This window comes from Telopea speciosissima, chromosome 3, assembly GCF_018873765.1.
Source record: "Telopea speciosissima isolate NSW1024214 ecotype Mountain lineage chromosome 3, Tspe_v1, whole genome shotgun sequence".
In the NCBI taxonomy this organism is placed as follows: Eukaryota; Viridiplantae; Streptophyta; class Magnoliopsida; order Proteales; family Proteaceae; genus Telopea; species Telopea speciosissima.
Genome location: NC_057918.1, coordinates 63,558,194 through 63,574,321, shown reverse-complemented (window position 1 = coordinate 63,574,321; position 16,128 = coordinate 63,558,194). Strand labels below are relative to the sequence as shown.

The window sequence follows — 16,128 nt, the reverse complement described above, 5'->3', positions numbered from 1 at the left end:
CTGAAGTTATATACTTCAATTTCCTTTGGCATTAATATAAACTCTTACAACTCAATAAATAATTAGATGCACCATTTAGCTTCATGGCATTTATTTGGACATTAACAGAGTCCATAGAGAGTTTAGAGTCACTGTCACCTATTATAAATAAAGAAATCACAGTACAAGGGAAGCAGTAAAGGACAACCACTAGTAATTCAGAACCAAATGTCAGTTGCAGCAACACATATCAATCCAAAATTGTACCAGAATAATACATCTGACCAAGCTACAGGGAAGAATCAAGATTAGTATCAATTCAGATGTATATATCCGTCCAACATACAACCAAGGACAAACCAGAATAATATTTCAACCCAGATGTGTAAAACAGACCAACATTTAACCAAGTGCAGCACCAGATATCAAACCAGTATAAAGCATGGGCTGCATAGCAGATCAAAACTGTACCATAGGGAGAAAAAGCAGAAAAACAACCAGAACAACCACAGGGAATAATGTTGGTCTGATCATGCTGGATTACGCTTGATGTACTGGTTCTAGTAAGAGAACAATCCTGCAAAATCTGAAGTGATTAGAACAAAGGGAAGATGACTTCTTGAAAAATCCTACTTGGATAAGGATTTTGAAAGATCTGCACCAAAACAGATTGGATGATGCGGAAATTTAGGATGCCAGACCTCTCTTAATAGTAGGGAAAGTGTGCAAAAGATGGCTGAAATCCACTAAAGTGAAGACGCCCTTTAAAAAAATCGTTATATTACAAGGACTCATCAAAATCAATTCAGACTCAACAAAGGGAAGATGACTTCAAGAAAAATCTTACTTGGATCAGTTTTGAAAGATCTGCACCAAAACAGATTGGACGATGCTGAATTTAAGGTCAATGGACCTCTCTTGATAGTTGGGCAAGTGTACAAAAGATGGCTGAAATCCACCAAAGGAAAGATGCCCTTAAAAAATCCTTACATCACAAGGACGCTTCAAAAAACGATTCAGACTCGCCGAAAAAGAAAAATATGAGAGGATAGTATTATGTGAGGAAATGATCAGAGAATACTTAACGTGCTTGAATTGTCATAATCAATCAACACATATGATCATAAGACAGCCATACTTGGATCAGTCCACATTGCAGATAAGATCACAATAGCACATTACTCCCTTGATTTCTTGTTTCACATAACAAGGGGAGGCATGTTGAACACAAACAGCACTAGTTGCTGTACACACCACAATCTTGCCTCGAAGACTCTCAAACCAGAATAAATGTACTGATTAAATTTGCTCGGATACCATGTTACAGCCGCTTATCCCAAAAGGTCGAGCTGTTAAGTAAGGCCACAACAATATATCAACACACAACTACACCCCCATGTGTAGGCCCACACACACGTGCGTGGCTTTGCACGTGGCACCAAGGGTACAAGGCATAGGGGCACAACAACACAAAACAAACTCCTCACGCTTACTAGAGATTGAACACTTGACCACCTGGCTCTGATGCCATATGACAAAATAAAACCAAGAATATCCGTTACCTAACTTGCACAAAGGAGGAGAGAAGAGAAAGAAGAAGAAGAAAAGTACCCTAACTGGCTGGCAATAGTAATTTATAATACCAAGTTTGTAATAATTACAAGATAAGGCCTCAGATTTGCACACAAGTCCTTGAGTAAGAAAGAACATATTAAAATACCCCCTATGGTTCTTTACATAGGTCAAAGAATCAATGACTGATTTGGAGATAAGGCCTCAGCTTACGTGAATTTTGGTTAGTTTTATATGGGTTAGTGAAAAATCAATATGCTTTTTAAGGAAAAAATTATGTACTGGTTGAAGTTGTACCAAGACAGGTTCAAAGTGGAACCACAGGCCTGTTTTTTAGATTTGGCCTGGTTCCTCCTGCATTGGTACTTAATGAGTACCTTTGATCTGCATCAACTTTGAAAGGTTAGGATGGTTATGATCTTCTGAGTGGTGAATGTCTGACCTTTTGCACAAGCAACACATGTGCCAATAAGGTTAACTGTGTTCTTTTGGGAGCACATGTAGTGTATTTGCTTGTTTGGCCATGTCTATAGCTGTATTGGATTTGGAACAGGGAATAAACTGCACCCCAAGCCCAAATATCTTTTTTTGAGAGATGAATTTACTACTTATCTCAATGTGATTAAATAAATGAATTATAACATAGCATATTCCGCTTTGTCTCTATATATAGGCAGTTAAAGATGAAGTGATAGCTGAACTTGTCAATCGGTGTCGCTCCAACCAGAAAAAGTTGATACAGATACTAAATTCAACTGGGTGAGTTTTCTGAAAAAAAATATTTGTCTGTTCATGCTGTTGGAAAAGGATAACTCTAAAGTCCATTTGGCCTAGTGATGGTTGACTCATTACACCTTATGTGATTCTCTGTGTCAATCTGTGCATGGCTTATATGAAAACGAAGGTTGTGTTATTTCCCGGTGGAGGAAGTTGTACTTTTGATTAGTGATGATTATATTACTAATTCCATATCCTCTTGACCAGAGGATACCTCTTCTAAGTTTCAACCATTGGGATATAGTCTATTTCTTGCACCTGTGATCCTTTTTTTCAATATATAATTTGTTAGAAGAATAAAGTAATCAGAAAAGTAAAACAGAAGGAACTACCAGCTCTTAGATAACCAAGAAGCCCTGGTGCTGCTATTAAAATGATAAAAATTTATACTGTCGACTTTATTTTACTTTATCCCACTTTCTGCTATACGACCCAATCTGGATCAGTATCTGATGGGATACTTCTTTTAGATTATCCTGCACATACTGATCTCAATTGGTGGTGTGCCTTGAAATGGTTGAGGTTCTAATACTGAACTTTGAGAGGCCATTGGTAGCCTTTGAAATTGTAGACATTGTCCGATGAGCGGCAGTGCACCTGTGTGCACACACACTCAGAGGCCATGATTTGCTATTGTGCTTTGTTGGAGTAAAGTTGTGAAGCATGGATAGTTTCTGACCTCTGAACTGCTCTTTCAACTCAACTAAGCCTTACCCCTGCCAGTTGTCTTCTGCCACATGAACCCGTCTGTCTTTTATGTTGTCTATTATTCGATGGAGCTTTATGGCTTTAGTAGTTTTCCAGTGTAATTATCTTACTTATGTCTTCTATTTCCAAAACTACCCCTAGGTATCTTTAGTTGAATTCACCAGAAAGTATATCTGCTTATGCAAACTACACAGATATCTTGATGCCATCCCCAATTCTGTGTGATAGTTTTAGTTTCTTTTAGTGATGGAACTGAAAATTTACTCCTAGAGTGTAATCCATACGTGTCAATCCAACTTGACAGAGTGGAACTGCTTTGAGGTTATTGCTAGGTCATCCAATGCCAAAATATAATTTTGGTTCATAGGTTTTTGAAATAATAGTATTTTGCTTGTCTGGCAGAGATGAGGAGCTCCTTGGAGAGGGTCTTGCATTAAATGACAGCTTACAAAGTCTGCTTGCGAAACATGATGCTCTAGCCTCTGGTTCACCCCTGCCTGCTGTAGTAAGAGACACCAAACCTACACCAACGGAAGAAAGAGACGCCAATTCCAGACCAAATGAAGCGAGGGACTCCAGCCCCCGACCAAATGAAGCGAGAGAGTACCTCCCCCAGCCAAATATGAGCCCCTCTACGATATCTTCAGTAACAAGCTGCCAGGTCGAAGATGAGGAAGAAGAGGATGATGACTTTGCTCAGCTAGCTCGCAGGTCTCTTATCATCCAAAACTAACTAGATCTATATTTCACTAGGGAGAAATAATGTGCCTTTCCGCAGCAATGCATATCACACTTCACTCAGTTATGGGCCTACTGATGGCTCCATTAGGTGTATGTTCCCACCTTAATATATTTCTCTGGCTTGAAAATATCACCGTTCTAAGGTGATATCTAAAAATGGCCATTCTGAGTTGCCAGTGAATAATTTGGAAAAAGGTGTAGGAACATATTGATGACTGTTTTCGGCCAAATTTATACTGGTGAAATATAGTAGGTGGGACCCATTGAACTATGCCCAAATTTCCCTGCATGGGGCTGTAAATGCTATGTGACTAGAACTTGGGATCTATTTGAGTTCCGTAAATGATCTGAGCTTGTTGATTTATGATTGCAGGCGTACAAAAAACAGGCCTATGCCGTCTGAAGGCACATCTGCTTGCAATGGAGAAGGATGTTCCAACGGTACAACCCTGTCTGCAGAAGAAGCCCTGAGTCCCAGCCCAAGCAATGCGTTGGCTCTTCCAGACCCTCCTGCTCCAGTTCGGATTACTACAAAAGAACAAGACATGATTGATCTTCTGAGCATCACCTTGTCAACAACCTCAAATTCACCCTACCAGCCTCAAACACCTCTACCAGCTTTTGACCAGAACATGCATCAAGTTCCTGTTTCCCCTGAACCTGCAATCCCTTCTAACCAAAATATGCATCCGGTGCCACCCAGTTCACAAGGGTACCCATATGGTTTTCAGCCCTACCCTGGAAACCAAGGGCCGTTATCTTACAACAGTTACATTGTCCCTTGGGCCCAACCTCAACCTCAAGCTCAACCTCAACCACAATATCCCCAGTACTCATCCAACTACCCTCCCCCACCCTGGGCAACAAGCCCCCCCAATTCAAACCAGAGCCCGGTATCGACTGCAGCTCCTTACATGACTATGACTCATACCAATGCAGCCAGTTCGAATATGCAATTGCCCATGGCTAGATCTTTGCAGTACAATTATTCACTTCCCTCAAGAAGCAATAATGTTTCAACTATTCACAAAGAAGCACAGGCAACCTACACTCCGAGGCTTGCACCCCCTCCATCTGATAACAAGACATTTGTACCGACATACAGATTGTTTGAAGAACTTAATGTTCTTGGGAGTGCAGACAAAGGGTTGAAGGGGGCAGACAGCATGTCTCCTAGCATGTCCAGTACATCTGGCCAAGGAATGGTGGGTGGAAGGAAGTGAAGCTCTTCTTTGTATGATATTATTGTACTTACCTATGAAAAATCTTATATGGACTTGGACATGATTTATGAGAAACTGGTGTATATTTTACCTTTTGCTTGAAATGTGTTTGAAGTCTTACAAACGCATACTTGTACAGCATGATCGTAATCATTAACTTATTTATGCACTCACCAATGGTTACCACAAGAACATTCCCCTTGCTTGAAATGGTGAAATCTGCTGGAGTCCCTTGCTACAATTTCCCTTTCTTCAATCCTTGAAATTAACTTTGTCAAATCATGGCAGTCATTACATACTCGCAGGTTCTTGACTATTGTAATTCGGGTCCCTGCTGGAGTGCTGATGAGTCCTAATCCAATTGCAAGCTTCTCACTGTGACCGAGAAGTATCTCTTCCTTTTTGTGCTCATCCAGATTTTGCACCACCATGTTTGTGTTTGGTACATATCCATAAATTTTTAACTTCGCAATGAGATTCTTCATATAGTTACTGATCTCTTCATGGAGGGGATGGGATCTATCTCCTGACTCAAAAGCATGGACCCTTCTATTGATCTCAATCCATGTATATGCCTTTTCTTTCCTTACCCCTCTATCCATCATCAATTTTCTAACCTTTACAATCCCATCCAAGTCTCCAATCACACCATAGAAGTTAGATAACAACATATAAGCTCCCGCTTCAGGCTTCAATTCGAGTACTCTTTGCCCAATTCTCTTTGTTAGCTCTACATTCATGAAGGAGAAACATGATCTCAGAAATGCAGTCAAAAGCTTTGCATCTGGTTCGATTGGCATTCTCTCTATGAAATCATTGGCCTCTTTGAGGTGCCCAGCCCTTGCAAAAAGATCCACCACGCATGTATAGTGCTCCATCATGGGTTGAATAGTGTATTTGCAGACCATGGTGTTGAAGCTCCTCCATCCTTCCCGCACTAGTCCAGCGTGACTGCATGCAAATAGGATACCCAAGAAAGTTACTTTGTTAGGGAGGATTCCCTCCATTTCCATTCGATCAAATGCCTTGAGAGCTTCCAACCCCAAGCCATGCTTCCCATAACCCACCATGAGAGAAGTCCAGGAAACTACATTCTTGGCTGGCATATTATCAAAACAAACACATGCATCGTCCATGCAACCACTTTTACCATACATGTCAACCATAGCATTCCCAATTGGAAGATATGGCTCAAATCCATATTTAATTACCAAGCCATGGATCTGTTTACCGTTAACCAAGGCTGCCAGATCGGCACAAACTGAAAGGACACTAACCATGGTCGTAAAATCAATTTCCTTTCCCTCTGACCTCATTTTTCTGAAGAAAGAAAGAGCTTTCTCACCCTCGAAATTTTGGGCAAGGCCCGAAATCAAACAATTCCATGATCCTACATCCCTCTCAGACATACTTTCGAACAATTGGACTGCATCCGATGTTAAGTGGTGTCGGCACAAACCAGTGATCAAGCTGTTTGTTGCAACCACATCTGTCTCAGGCATTTCATGGAAGACACGGCGTGCTTCTTCAATGCTAATGCACTTAGAGTACATACCAACGAGGGACGTCATTAGGACGACATCTTGATGGAACCCATGTTTCAGGATTGCACAATGAGCTTGCTTGCCTTCTTCAGCGACCTCAAGTTCTGTGCAGCACTTGAGAACAGCTGAGAGAAGATACCCAGTTATCCAATCTCCTGACTTGTGGAGTTTGTAGAACAGAAGTAGACCATCACGACTTTGCCCTCGTCTGACTAGAGTATTAATCTTATCAACCCAATTGCTTAGGTGGATTCTTCTGGACATTTCAGGGTAATAACCTTTTTCTTTTGATAAAGAGAGCAATACGCCTTTTCCAGATCAAATACAAGGGCTTACCGGGAGGCAAATGTTAACTCCGTGGCGTGCACTCCAACTTGTTTCTTAGAGAGAAACGAGATAGAATCTAAAAGGAATTTTGTGATATTTTAATTATAGGTAATTATATTTATCAAATAAAATTAATGATCATAAATTAAATATCATCATTCTATTTTTAATTTTTAATTAAATGTCATATATAATTAAATTCCTTAATTTGTATATAGGACCCTTTATTAAACAATATCTCATGATAGACTATAGGGCATGTAATAAAATACTGTTAAACACCAATCCATCATATATGTCTTTAATCAGAGATCATGTGATCATTATCAGACGAACAAAAAATGAGATCAAACATTATTTGAAATAATATACTTATATGTTTAATAAATAGAAAATAAAATTTGTATACCATTTACAAAAATGCCATTGGAATCAAATTTCTGTTCGATTAATCACATGCATTCTCTATGCTTAATATTCCCCAATCAAGGGTAATGGATTCCATGTTGAGTATCTCTTTCGTTCACGATATGCAATCACGAATCCAACACACCGATATTGTCATACCTCACTTTCCATGACCAGGGTGGTGTGACTAAGATACACTCATACACCCCAACAACCCCAAAATCACAGAAGTAGTAGTTAGCCCTCACAGTCCCTAACCCAACATAATTGTAATTAAAGCAGCAAAAATAGAAAATATACGAATAAATCAGAGTGGGAAAGCTAATTTGTGATAATATATACATAACCATGTGTGAATTATCCTTTAAACATTCAAAATTTTCAAATAGACATAAGTAGTAAATAAATCCAAGTTATTACATTTCAAGGTAGAACTAAAAATAAATAGAAAGAGTTCTTGAGGATCATATCTTCGATTATAGTGCCCCATAGGCACGCTCGTCAAATCCTCAATCAGCTCCATGTCCCTCGAACTCAGCTCCATGTCCCTCGAACTCTGAAACTTATCAAGCATATCCATGATCGACTATATCCATACCATTGTCGGTGCCCACCGGCAATAATATGCCTTGCATCATAATAGGGAGGCGGTTGATGGCCATCTGCCTAAAAAATTGGAGCATCATGGGCCATCTTTGCTGTATTTTCAGTTTAACATGGTTGCATGCCATCCTAAGCTTCATGGAAGCTTTAATAATGATCCCTACGCCTTCTATTGGGTCTAGGTACACCTAAGAGCTAAATCAATTGATGGGAAAAAGTTTAGATGAAGGATTCAAGGCTTAGAAGCCCCAAATAGGTAGAAGATTTCAGTTGGTTTATAGATGAAGCATATCTACAGCTAAAAGAAGTAGAGAGGAGTACAAATCTATAATTAGATTACTAAATAGATCAACTATGGAAGTAATCAAGCTAATCTTCAAGAAATCCCTAATTAAAAACCCTAAAACAATAGCTAATCAAAAGAAGGACTTAAAGAGTAGGGTGAATCTAGCAAACCTTGGAAATCTAGGTCAAGAGGGGATGGTCCAGCTGAGTTCCCAAGCTTCTCTTTTCTCTCCTTCTTTATCCTTCCTTAGCTCTTTCCCACGAATTTGGCAAAGAGACTGAGCAAAAATGGGTTTTAAAAGCTCAAATCCTTAAATAGACAGCTTAAACTAAGGCCCGTTTGGTTGGTCCATGGAACACTCATTCTAAAACTACATTAAACCATCATTTTGACCAAGCAAACCCCTCATAATGGTCCCACAATGTATGATAGGGTTTAAGAGGGTCCCAGAGTCCTTAGGGTTGCCTTAGGTTAGGTTGCAATAGGTCTAGATGGGTCCCACAGTAAGAAAATGCTTTTTGGGCAATTCTGGGTTTTAGAGGCTGATAGACGACTGATGGAATGATCTACCACCTACCAGGCGATAGATACAACAACAAGGTGCTCAGGAATAGGAAGCTAATGGGGATCTGCCTCCTAATTAGGTGGCTAATGATTCTGCAGGGTGCTCAGAATGGTCCCAAAGCCTACCAGTGATCCCAACTTCAGCCTAGTGAGGGTTTGGGTTCCCAAAAAGGCTGTAGCACTTCCAAAAACATGAAATGGGTTGCCCAAAAAGGTCAAGGACCTCTCCTAATGGTTGGACCAATGGCTTGAGTCGCTAACCAAAGGTTAAGGGTAGGTCCAAGTAGGGGGTGGGTGTTACACAGTGAGTCCAGCTCAAGCCCTGTAAGGTCTTGGACCTCAACTTATGTTGTTTCCCCATCCTAACACATGTAGAGGCTGCCAAGATAGGTCTAGGACTTCCCCAAAAGAGGTAAGGTGTGGATGTTTCAAATAGGTTCAAAATAGGCCCGGATATTGGGCACATGTGTTACAGATATATATTTCATGTGACGTCAATCATTGGTGTTCCAAGACCCGCAATGTAACATCGTAACGATAAGGATCTCTTAGGTCAAAGGGTCACTAGTGATATCTCTCCATAATACGAAAAACTAATACATGTGAGAATTTGTACCAGATTCATTTCTATACACACATTATACGTACTTACTTTTATGTTCTGGAAACAACTTTTCTAGTGTTATACAATGTAACGACCATGTGAACCTGACGTCCGATCCTATCCCTAGTCGAGAACGGTTTTGGGTGAATACCTATGGAACAAACTGCTAAGCCCATAAATGTATTCATGCAAAAATAATTATAATTTATTTATTCCAAAAAGAACCGGGTTTGATGGACATACTCTAACACCATGGTCCATGGCATTCTATTTCTTCTGTTTTCTTCATGGATATAGTAAATTGGTATCGGGGGAGATATCGATTCGGATTTGACAAATTTGCCCTTGTTTCAAATTTTTTTTTTTTTATCTCTTACCGTTGATCTGTATTGATACGAGATCGACTAGAAATCAATAGTCAATAGCAATATGGACTAGCATTAAATATAGGAGATGTATACGTAGTGCAATGGGGTAATGCCACATACAAGTTGCAGCTATTTAGCTACAACCCGGGCAACAACTAAATTATCATGTCGCTCCTACGCCCAAACACGGGTGCATGAAATTACCACACCCCCCGTGAAATCCAAACACCCATTCATTTTGATGCTTTGTACATTCTCATTGGCCCCGCGTTCACTAGGCAACGATCGCTATACCTGCTTTAGATCGCAATCCTAACTTGAATTAATGGAATGAATAAACTCTGATTGGGACTCAATCAGGGCTCAACCCACCTCTAGAAACTTTTGTTTTGCTATTGTATCAAACATTATGGAGCTGTCAGATATTCAGCCTATAGAGAATACAAAGTACTATTCGAAACAATAGTAAAGGAGAAGCAGAGAAAAATGTTGCTATAGAGAACCTTTATCTTTGGAAATTCAATGAATGAAACCAAATAAGAAAAATCTTCAATCAATGCATGATTAGATCTTTCCAAAAAAAAATGACTATTAAACGAAATAAATCTATCTAAACATGTGTTTTAAAACAATGGTAAGAAAATGGTAAAAATATATATAAAAGGAAAAAATAAAATCAAATAAATAAAAATGGAACTAGATCTCCAATCCATGGGCACGATTAGATTTTTTCAACATATATGGACATTATAAATCCAACGTTATGAAAATGGTTAAATACTTAAAACGAGGAAATTTAGGATAAGCATGGAGAATTTGGGTTTTTGGATCAAAGGCCCACACTGATTGCCACAACCTTGTCCCTACAATTAACATGGGTTTTAAACCAACGGTAAGAAAACGATAAGAGATTAAATGAAAGGAAAAAAATATAACCAATAAAAAAATCGAATCATATCTCCAAGCATTGCACGATTTTATTTTTTCAATATATATGGACCTTGTGAATCCAATATTATGAAATATTCAAATATTAATTAAATGAGGAAATATAGGGTAACATGGAGGATCTAGGTTTCTAGATCAAAGACCTACACCAATGGTCATAGCCTTGTCAATGCAATTAACATGTGTTTTAAACCAACACTGAAAAAATGGTAACAAATTGTATGAAAGAAAAGAATATATGATTAGAATTTTTCAATATATATGGACATTATAAATAAAAAATTATGAAAATTGTCAAATATTTAAAACGAAGAAAGGTAGGGTAACTATGGAAGGGTTTGGTTTTGGATCAAAGACCTACACCGATGGCCATAGCCTTGTCCACACAAGTGAAATATGTTTTAAAGCAATGGTAAAAAAAAATTGTATGAAAGGAATAAATAAACAAAATCGAATCAAATCTCCAATCAGTGAATGATTAATTTTATATTGTTCAAGATATAGGAACATTATAAATACAATGTTGTGGAAATAGTTAAGTATTTGAAACAAGGAAAAGGCAAGGCAAACATGGAGGATCTAGATTTTGGATCAAAGACTACACTGATTGTCATAGCCTTTTTTCCTCACAGGTGAAATGAGTTTTAAAACAACTATAAAAAACAATTGTATGAAAAGTAAAGAATAAAATAAATAAACAAAATCAAACCAGATCTCCAATCAATGAATGATTAGGTGTAGAATTTTTTTCCCCAAATATTATAAATCCAATGTAGTGGAAATTGTGAAGTATTTAAAACGAGAAAAGGTAGGGAAACCATGGAGCATTTGTGTTTCGAACCGAAGACCCCATATCGATTGCCACAGCCTTGTCAACGCAATTAATGACAATGGTAAGGAAATGATAAAATTTTGTATAAGGGAAAAGAGTGAAACAAATAAACAAAATCAAACCAGATCTTCAATCAATCCATAATATATGAACATTAAAATCCAACATTATGAAAATGGTCAAATACTTAAAATGAGAAACGGTAGGCTAAGCATGGAGGATTTGGGTTTTTGATCAAAATATCCACACAGATCGCCACAGACTCGTTCACATGAAGTGAACAAATTAAGTTGTCCCAGAATGTTTACTACATAACTTCATAAGATAGTGTTTCACTTTGAGTAAATAAGGATCCGAATAATCTCTCTCTTGAGGGAATAAGGATTACAAGATTTTAGCCTGAAAAAGTGCGAGGAAGGAATTGACCCAAGCGTTTCATCCCAAAAAGTCTAAAAATATAGTAATGATCAGCAGATCAAGATACTTAGTCGACTTCATCAACATGGTTCTTATCACTCTAGAAAATAGGAGGGGCGGAAGGGAGGATGAGAGGAGGTTGCGGAAAGTTTAGTAGAGGTGAGAGGAGGGAAGTCGTGGGCAGGAAGGGGCGGGGAGGGAATAAAGGTGGAAAGAGGCTGAGGTAAGTCACATCTAGGAGGAGAGAAGGGAGGGTGGGGGAGAGGGATCCACCATAGGAGGGAGGGGAGAAGAGTTTCATTGCAGGGTTTATAGCCTGATACTCAAAAATGTTGAAAACAGGACATGAACTCCAACACTCCAACGAATCATTGAGTGAATCTAAGACAGAATCAGATTGCAGTTTAGATTTCAATGAGATCGAAAAATTCAGTTTAATTCCATGCATGCTTGCATCGTTGAAACCTCAATATTCTCATACACAATCCAATCTTCAGATGGTACCTTTTCAAGGGGAAAAATGATAATAACATGATTGCAGAGGGGAAATAACATGCAAGGGCAATGCCTTTCAATACAGAACGATCAGAGATATTCAGCCTGTAGAGAATACAAAGTACTATTCGAAATAATAGTATAGAAGAAGCAGAGAAGCTAAGAAAAATGTTGCAGTTCATCCCCCTTTATATAGAAAACCTTTGGATATACAGTGACGAAAATCCGAATTAGAAAAATCATCAATCAAATTGCATTATTAGATCTTTCCAAAAGAAAAACTATTAAAAGAAATAAATCTATCTAAATATGCATTTTAAAGCAACGGTAAGAAAATGGTAAAAAATATGTAACAACAAAGAATAAAAACAAATAATTAAATATCGAACCAAATCTCTTAATCAGTGCTTACGATTAGATTCTTTTCAATATATATGGATATTATGAGTCCAATGACTTTTCACATATAATTTACAAGGATCGACCGAAGGAAGGGTGTCGCTCCAAAGTTCCATTTTCTTGGATGAACCGATGGGTGTCACTCCATAATACCAACATCTGTGATTGTTGGTGCCAAATCACTCCCACCATCCCCAGATGAGTGCTCACTCTCGTACATCTATGATAGGCTGAGCGGTGCCAAATCACTCTTGTACATCCATAATCGACCGAATAGTACTAACTCACCCCATTATTCATCGTTCCCTAAAGAAGTCAATACATCTATAATTAGTCGAGTAGTTCATGCCTTATCATCTTTACATTGTGGTCGAGTGGTGCTTTATCATCTTTACACTTTGGTCAAGTGGTGACTTATCACCCTTACACTTTGGTCGAGTGGTGTCTTATCACCCTTACACATCGGTCGAGTAATGCCTTATCACCTTGCACTTTGGTCAAGTAGTATCATATCACTGTCATACATCTATAATTGGTCGAGTGGTGCCATGTCACCCTCGTGTATTTGTGATTGGTTGAAGGATGCCCAAATCATTACTGTTTCCATCAGCACCCGAAGGGCATCATTCCTTCCCCCTCAGGTTTGTAACCAGAGTTTGACTGGTGAGGAGTGCCAATGTCGTTTGATCACCATTACCATCTTTGCTCCTCAATCATAAAAAAACCCTTAGGTTTATTGCCATAGGACTGCCAATAAATATCCTTTGAAACCCTTATATCAGAAGGCAGAAAAGGTCGCGAACGCCCTGATAACTGCGACAAGAAAGTTGAGACCTTATTATCAATCTCACACTATCTTGGTGATGACCGACCCGGCCGCTGAAGAGGATACTGCAGAAACCAGAGATACCGGGAAGACTGGTAAGTTGGTCGCTCGGTTGGCAATCAAAGCCCAGGCCCTAGCAGAGTTCATAGTAGAATGCATGATACTCGAGGCACCAATAGTAGAAAATGAAGATGGTGACGAAGATACCTCTATGTGTGAAGAATTGGGGCAATTATGGACTCTGTTTATCGACAGGTCCTCGAATCCCACCAAGAGTAGTATAGGACTCATTCTGATCAGCCTCAAAGGATTTAAGATTGAATATGCGCTCAAGTTCAATTTCAGGGCCTCTAACAATGAGGCCAAATATGAAGCATTGATAGTAGGATTGAAGCTAGCTAAATCCTGCTAGTAATAAGGCTGCAAGTAATTAGTGACTCCCAACTCGTCGTTATGCAAGTCCTTGAGCAGTACGAGGTAAAGGAAGAGAGAATGATGTCTTACCTCAAGCTGGTTAAGAAACTTACCCAACAGCTCGAACACTTCAAAATCCAGCAAGTTCCTCGAACTGAGAATGCCGAGGCTGATGCACTCTCAAAGTTAACCTCTCCAGACCCAATCGAGGTCGGACAGACTGTGTACATGGAAACTCTATCGAGCTCTAGTGTAGACGAAAGAGGGGAGGTGATGCAACTCAAAGCCACAACCGACTTGACAGATCTCATAGTCAAATACCTACAAAACGCCACTCTCCCAACTCAGAAAGATGAAGCGAGGAAGATCAAACTAAAGGCGACATATAACACACTTGTAGATGGGGTCCTGTACTAGCGCTTCCATACCCATCCATTGTTGTGATGCCTCTCTCCAAGTGACATTGAGTATGCATCGAGGAAAGTACATGAGGGGATATGCGAGCAACATCTCAGGGCCAGAGCGTTAGCATGGAAAGTTCTAAGGCAAGGATACTATTGGCCGACCATGGAGAGGGAATCCAGAGAGTTCGTAAGGAAGTGCGAGAAGTGTTAGTTCTTCGCATCTATTCTGCACCAACCCCAAACATAGTTGGCATCCCTCTCCAACCCCCTACCCTTCGTGATGTGGGGGATGGACATCCTAGGAGTGTTCCCGCACGCCACAAGAGAGAGGAAGTTTGTTGTTGTGGCCATTGACTACTTCACTAAGTGGGTAGATGTAGAAGCTCTCGCGACAATAACTGAGAAAAACATTTTAGAGTTCTTCAAGAAATCTGTCATCTTCAGGTTTGGGATTCCCGGAGTAATCGTCTGTGAGGATCTTCATATTGACCATAGGTCCGCAGCAATTAGACATCCGCAAACCAACGGATAAACTGAAGTGACAAACCGAACTCTCTTGGATGGCATCAAGAAGCGTCTGGACGAAGCAAAGGGTTTATGGATAGAAGAGCTCTACAACATACTATGGGCATATAGAATGATGATGAGACTTCCCACTGGAGAGACACCATTCCTGCTAACATACGGACACAAGTCGTAATCCTTATGGAATAGGGATTCCATCCCACCGCTTTCTGCATTATGACGAGCAAACCAACGATGATGCACTTAATTAGCGAGAACCTTGACTTATTGGAGGAAGCGAGGGAGCAGTCCCATATCCGCGTTTTAGGCCACCAACACCGGGTTGCGAAATACTACAACTCCAGGGTCAAGGAGGGCTTGTTTTGGGTCGGAGACTTGGTACTTCATGGATTTGAGGTCTCTCACCCCAGAGAAGTGGGGAAACTATCACCAAAATGGGAGGGCCCCTACAAAGTCTTAAGTGTAGTTTGCCCCGGAGCATACCACCTCGAAACACTTGACAGAGGAAGAATCGACAAAATGTGGAATGCAGAACATCTGAGGGAATTTCACCCACAGGTCTGCTACCCCGCCTAAGTATCTTTTCCTTTATAATAACACCTTTTTGCGAAATTCTTTGATTCGCAGGTCATATCTAAATCATGAATGAATATTGTGTTACACCCATCGATTGTCGTCCTCCAAGTGTTCTAGGCATGTGTTAAGGCTCCCAGGACAAGCGCCAAGGCCTGTGTTAAGGCCACCCACACCACTAGGCCTATGTTAAGGCCCCCACGATAAGCGCCAGGGCCTGTGTTAAGGCTCCCCACGCCAAGTGTTCTAGGCTTGTGTTAAGACCCCCACGACAAGCGCCAAGGCCTATGTTCAGGCCCCCACGCCAAGCGCCAATTAGTGTATGATTAGATATTTTCAAGATATAGATTTTTTTCAAGATATATAATCATTACAAATCTAACGTTATGAAAATGATCAAATATTTAAAACAAGGAATGTTACTGTTAGCTTGAACGAACTTGGTACTAGATAAAAGAGTCATATCGACTGCCACTGCCTTGTCCAAACAAGTAATATATGTTTTAAACTAACGGTAAGAAAATGATAAAAAAAAAAAAATTTGTCTTAAAGGAAAAGAATTAAAAAAAAAAAAGAAAAAAAAAAAAGATC

At 39.6% G+C, this 16,128-nt stretch overlaps 2 protein-coding genes across 5 annotated transcripts in view; one reads left to right on the top strand and one right to left on the bottom strand.

Moving 5' to 3' along the window:
* LOC122654679 (TOM1-like protein 6) overlaps positions 1 to 5,104 on the top strand; it is a 40,556-nt gene extending 35,452 nt beyond the window's left edge. For both annotated transcript variants that reach the window (XM_043848886.1, XM_043848885.1), the window contains 3 exons: positions 2,225 to 2,310; positions 3,439 to 3,747; positions 4,151 to 5,104. In XM_043848886.1, the coding sequence (XP_043704821.1) occupies positions 2,225 to 2,310; positions 3,439 to 3,747; positions 4,151 to 5,000 (1,245 nt within the window). In that variant the 3' untranslated portion in view covers positions 5,001 to 5,104. The remainder of the gene's footprint in view (positions 1 to 2,224; positions 2,311 to 3,438; positions 3,748 to 4,150) is intronic.
* A 17-nt stretch (positions 5,105 to 5,121) lies between these two features.
* On the bottom strand, positions 5,122 to 6,823 carry LOC122654680 (pentatricopeptide repeat-containing protein ELI1, chloroplastic-like). Of its 3 annotated transcripts, none has more exons than XM_043848889.1 (2): positions 6,375 to 6,823; positions 5,122 to 6,113 (listed from the first exon to the last, which is right to left on the bottom strand). In XM_043848889.1, the coding sequence occupies exons 1-2, from the start codon at positions 6,806 to 6,808 to the stop codon at positions 5,171 to 5,173; spliced, it is 1,377 nt and encodes a 458-aa protein (XP_043704824.1). In that variant the 5' UTR covers positions 6,809 to 6,823; the 3' UTR covers positions 5,122 to 5,170. The 3 variants fall into 3 exon arrangements, with proteins under 3 accessions (XP_043704824.1, XP_043704823.1, XP_043704822.1); XM_043848888.1 differs by having other exon boundaries at positions 5,122 to 6,119; positions 6,381 to 6,823; XM_043848887.1 differs by having other exon boundaries at positions 5,122 to 6,823.
* Positions 6,824 to 16,128: the final 9,305 nt, after the last annotated feature.

What these genes read in the sequence shown, in the direction of transcription:
- LOC122654680 (XM_043848887.1), bottom strand. Translation starts at nt 6,808, where the DNA reads ATGTCCAGAAGAATCCACCTAAGCAATTGGGTTGATAAGATTAATACT.